This window comes from Haliotis rubra, unplaced genomic scaffold, assembly GCF_003918875.1.
Source record: "Haliotis rubra isolate DU_JTF1 unplaced genomic scaffold, ASM391887v1 Scf1329, whole genome shotgun sequence".
In the NCBI taxonomy this organism is placed as follows: Eukaryota; Metazoa; Mollusca; class Gastropoda; order Lepetellida; family Haliotidae; genus Haliotis; species Haliotis rubra.
This window is the reverse complement of record NW_025765258.1, coordinates 173831-179193: the sequence shown is the minus strand read 5'-3', so window position 1 is coordinate 179193 and position 5363 is coordinate 173831. Positions and strand designations below refer to the sequence as shown.

Below are 5363 nucleotides of genomic sequence, written 5' to 3'. Positions count from 1 at the left end.
TAAATTTACTTGAAATGTGTTGGGACTTACGTACCCTCTCAGGAGGACAATAATTTTACGATACTTTAATCCCCTTTCAGGGTACAGCCACTAACAATCTCAATTACTAATCTAAATTACCAATCATTCAATTGCAACTTTCTACAGAACATATTTTTCAAAACCCGTCTATTAAATCAATTTCTTTTAAAAAGCCAATAACTAAATGAAAAATAACAGTGTTAAAAAGATCCTTAACTGTTTTCACATTGCAATACTTATCCCTTATGATGGAGCAGGAGATGTTTGACTGTCACTCTCTCACATCACAAGGGATACAAAACGGAGGATCTTCAAGTATTTGTGAGTATACCTTGTATGGCCAGTGCGACAAAGTCATCACTTGAAATCAGCACATCTCATAGCCAATGTGGAAACTCCGCAGTGCCTTCAACATTTACACGTCGGACATCAATGAACGGGAGACGCATCTGGTTGGTCATCCACAGAGTTCCGTCGACATAGGTCTGAAAAGAGAAATTAATAAAACCCAAATGCCAAACACAAGTGAGATGTGTGCTATATGTTTAATTGTCTGAAAGACATCGTGCAACTTTCTTGCCAGCAAAAATGAAAGCGTTTATCTTGGTCTTTTTTTCTGGACCAAGTCAGTCATTGTTATCAATCACCATACATATCTTAGATTTCACCTTAAAGTTGTGTGCGTTGCATACCTCGAAGGTAGACTGACTGATGTGGATTTCAATACTGTAGCTGCTGATGTTGTTCACTGACAGACCATACAGTCTTTCCTCTGCTCCATATACTCCACCGTGCCAGGTGTTGAAGATGGCTACAGTTGGGGTAGTGCCCCATCTCAAAGAAAACACATACACGATGTCCTCGGTCAGGGTTACCATCCAGACACCGTTGCTGTGACAAACGACATGTATATGTATTTATGCAGATGCACTGGTAAAAGAATATCATAAATGTTATATAGCGACACTGTGAAACGGTATTGGAGTTTATTCATATCTGACATTATTTGTCAAGGATTTGGTTGTCCTCATTATATTAAGGTTACCCTGAATAAACGCCACATCCAATTTGGTTGAGGAGATTTCGTCATCATATTCATGATATGGGCCCTTCTGCCACCTATTCACGATTGTATATGCCATTAAACAGAACTATATATGTGCTGCAAATATATTGCTAAAATATTCGGTGCAAAACAAATCTGCTACAGTGTAGAAAACAGGTTATTTTACGGTGGAGTTGTGTCTCCTGCCACTTCCATCTTCAGCTTCATCCCTGCGGCAAGGTTAAAGGTCAATTCTTGTGTATGTGCCGCGTATGGATACTGTTTGAAAAAAAGTAACAAACTGTTTCATTTACAAATTTATGTTTATACTCAAGTGTATACTCACAGTAATAAACCTGTGAACATATACCATAACCATTTGCTTCTTAGATATATGGTCTTATTTCACTCTTTTGTTAACACTTTGATTAGTACTCAGTCTTGCCCTGTATGTTACCATTCCAAATATCAATGTATTCATTACAGATTATCGTCAACCTACCGCGTACTGTTGTGGTAGGCCTGTGTAACATGACACACACTTGACTGGCACCACTTCCCATGATGCACCAACATAACATGAAGATGTGTTGTCGTCGGAGGCAATGATGTTCGAGTTGCAGACATCTTTGGGGGCAGTGTTGATGACCTCAACATCTGCGTGTGCATTGTCAAGTCTAAAGTTGACACAGGTAGATGGGGACGAAACAGAAACATTAAGGTCACCAACCCAGGCATCTGGGTTTACTGGAATTAAATTTTCTTGTTACGTGTGTGTAGCTGTGCAGTCCCAACTTCAGGTAAATGGAATACAAAATAAAACGTCTCAAGACAACATAAACAGGGACATATTTTTTTAAGTCTGATGTCAAAACGTTACACAATCCAGAACGTTACCTGTGTCATGTATTAGCTTATTGTAACCCAGGCCACACTGTTGTATACATTATATCACTCATAACAAATATGGGTTTGACATAGAAAAATAAATTCATATATTTTCACCAGTCATACTTAAATTGAACTAACCACGATAATCAAAAATGGAATCAGCTCATCGACTTGAAACTTAAGGACACTTCGTGTAGTAGGTAGCAAACTCCCTGTTCTTCATTAAAAAAACACTCATCTGCAGAACAGTTAGCAACAATTTCTCAAAAATATGAGAATACCCGCAAAACATTTGATTCACTTGAAGACAGCAGCGATGCAAGGACAGAACATAATGTGCCTGACCCTCCTGTTTTGGCACCACTGTCTGAATTCACACCAACTTGTGAAGAAACAGATCAGAAAGTTCTAATGAAGAGTCTGACGAAATCATGCACCCTTGATTCCTGCCCACTTGGCTTCTGAAACAGTGTCAAGATGCTGTTGCACCCATTCTCACTACCATCACGAATAAACAACTAAGAGAACAGATGCTTCCATTTGTGCGTCAAGAAGCATTGTTAACGCCCCTCTTGAAAAAGCCAACGCTTCATCAACATATTCTTCCAGATTATTGGTCTTTATCTCTAAAATAACCGAAAGAGTGAACAACAAGTCCTACAGTCAGCCTCCAAGTCAGGCCACAGCGCGGACACTAGTCTGTTGCGTGTCCAGAATGATCCACTTCAAGCCAATGACACTCATGTAGCGATTTTCTTCTCGTACTCATGGGATCTATCTTCAGTGTTAGATACAATATGAAAATCTATTGAAGTGAGTGAGTGAGTTACGATTTAACGTCACATCGGCAATACTGCAACCATATCGTGACGAGGATTTGAATAATAAATAAAGTTGTAATAACTAAAGTCAAATTAAAAAACCCTGTCAACGAAGGACAGTGAAATAACTAGAGGATCACAGAATAGATATAAAATTAGTATGAAAAGCTAAAAACGATAAACTGTAGAAGACAATACAATATAAAAGGTAGATCAATATACAAGGAACCATGGAAAAATCTATTGGAATCTGTGCTGGAATCACGTATTGGCGTCAGTGGAGATGTATTCCCGTAGTTAGCATCATTCCTTGCAGATCGACAACAATCTGTTATTATGAATGGTATTGTCCAAATAGTGCTATTAGTTTTAAATTTCCATGATAGTTTTAGTTGTAATTCTGATATTCTAGTTATTTTACTGTCCTTTGCAGACAGGTTTTTCATAATATACACATATTACATTTCAATGTCAAATATGTTGTCGTCACAACATGGCCGAAATATTGCCGATGGGACGTTAAATATTAAATCACTCACTCACTATCATAAATGAATTCTGTAAAGCTAGGTATGGAGTACTTTTCATTGTAGGCACCATCTCTGTAGGATACATTGCAAGGAAACACTGTCTCAGATTCCAGCTGACACCCAAACCATTGGTTCCACCTTCATTTGAGGTCACTTTTGACAGGATTAAAAAAATAATTGCAGATATTAGGAGATGAATAACAAGCAACCTTTTTCAAACTAAATGATGATAAAATCCAGTATCTTGTGATCTTGTCATCCCAAATGAAGCCAATACGGAAAAGACCCAACTTTGGTAATTGATGAAGTAACAATCGACCCAACCCCAAATGTTCAAAATCAGGGTGTGATTTTTACTCAACCTCCAGCATGGACAAGCATGTGAGCAGCGTCTGCAAAACTGCATACTATCATATCTGGAACATTCGAAATATGAACAAATATGTAGACGGGAATACCGTCAAATGTCTGATCATTTCTTTGTCCCATTAATAATAGACCACTGCAACCGACCTTAGTACGGAGCACAATATCAACACTGCAAGAGTAACACTTGAGCGAGTACAAAATTGTGCAGACAGACCCATCACCGGGACCAGGGTACAGGAGCACATAACACTTGTGCTGAAAGAACTACACTGGCTTCCAGTGGGACAAACGATAGTCTTCAAACTACTGACGTTTGTCCACAAGTCGCTCAAAATATCATCAGTCTAAATTTCATTTAGTAAAGGTTAAGGCATGATGCCCCTGCCTGGGCCATTTCAATGTTTGACTGAAATTCCAATTTGTCCAGATAAAAGTTTTAATGATGGACTCTCGATCCCAAACTCCAAACGGTAATATTCGTTTAGAGGCATTCGTCACCATCTTTAACACTGGTGCATTTATTATCAATATATTACTTTTGAAGTCACGATATTGCTGAAATAGTGCCGATGTGACTATAAATCTTAATTCACTCACTCACTTTACTACTGGTGAACATTTTGACAGATTCCTCATTTGTCACCTACTCAGTGTTATATTCAGAATTCCTCTTTTGGTACACCCATGAGATGAATAGAACATAATGCAGAAATAGACCGAAGAGCAACAACGTTTTTAAACCAATCTTACCGTTAAAAGAAAAATAAATATCTGCACTGCTACCGAATCGCGATCATTTGCTGCATTACATCAACTGGACAGTTGTATAGTTGTATGAGTAGCAACATTGCGGTACCATAAGACAGTATGTTCTTAACATATCATTAAACACTGCAATATATGATGTCTGAAAACAAGTCGATTTAACATCGCGAAAGAATAGTGTGAGAGCCTTGGAAAATGGAAACTCCACACATGACATTCATTTAAAAAGGTCATCAAATGGGTCTTTTCTAATTATTCATTAATACTCACTTCCATAGTACTGACATCCAGTTCAACTGTGCCGTCACTGATCGAGCCAAAGGCTTCAGTGTATACTCTGCACTTCCTTGTGAGTGGATTGTACAAGACTAGGTTACACAACTCCCGACGGTGACATAGAGGGAAACATTCAGCCCTCATGTCCACCTGGTTCATCTCTTCTATCAGGCTCTTGGTAAACACCAGATCATCCATCTCAGGCCTCCTATAGAATGCCATCTTCTTACAAGTGTCCGTATTGTTGAGTGACTGAGATAAAACTAATTGAAACTTGACTGCTAATAACAACATGTTAGCTGTTTGAAATACTATCATGGTGGTACTTGTTGAGGGAGAGCATTGTTTACTGATCAACACTAGTGTTAAACGAATGCTTTACCCAGTGAAACACATCTCCTGGCCTGTCATAGGCGGTTCTGTGAGATTAACAAAATATTTTAAAATGATAGCGAATAACCGTTATTGTTTCTTAATTGAATCACGTGCACTTATTCCAAGTCTAAAGGCATTAAATTAAATGTGCCATAAGCACTCTCTGTCTGAGAAAATAATTGAGCGTAGCACACTGGCGTGTCTTTACTTTACATCCTGTGTATAGGTACTCAACAGTCCACAGTCCATACACATGTCTTGTAGAAGCAG

At 38.4% G+C, this 5363-nt stretch overlaps 1 protein-coding gene across 1 annotated transcript; it reads right to left on the bottom strand.

Moving 5' to 3' along the window:
* Nucleotides 1-398: 398 nt before the first annotated feature.
* On the bottom strand, nucleotides 399-4940 carry LOC124267656. The gene is made up of 5 exons (XM_046702628.1): nucleotides 4820-4940; nucleotides 1569-1723; nucleotides 1254-1345; nucleotides 714-912; nucleotides 399-506 (listed from the first exon to the last, which is right to left on the bottom strand). The coding sequence occupies exons 1-5, from the start codon at nucleotides 4938-4940 to the stop codon at nucleotides 399-401; spliced, it is 675 nt and encodes a 224-aa protein (XP_046558584.1).
* Nucleotides 4941-5363: the final 423 nt, after the last annotated feature.

Bases quoted from the DNA above. Each gene is read 5' to 3' on its own strand.
- LOC124267656 (XM_046702628.1), bottom strand. From the start codon at position 4,940: ATGGCATTCTATAGGAGGCCTGAGATGGATGATCTGGTGTTTACCAAG. The intron at 1,724-4,819 runs GTAACCTAGTCT...ATGCACACGCAG, and splicing joins ATGTCACCGTCGGGAGTTGT to ATGTTGAGGTCATCAACACT. The intron at 913-1,253 runs GTAAAATAACCT...CGTTTGTCACAG, and splicing joins GCAGGAGACACAACTCCACC to CAACGGTGTCTGGATGGTAA.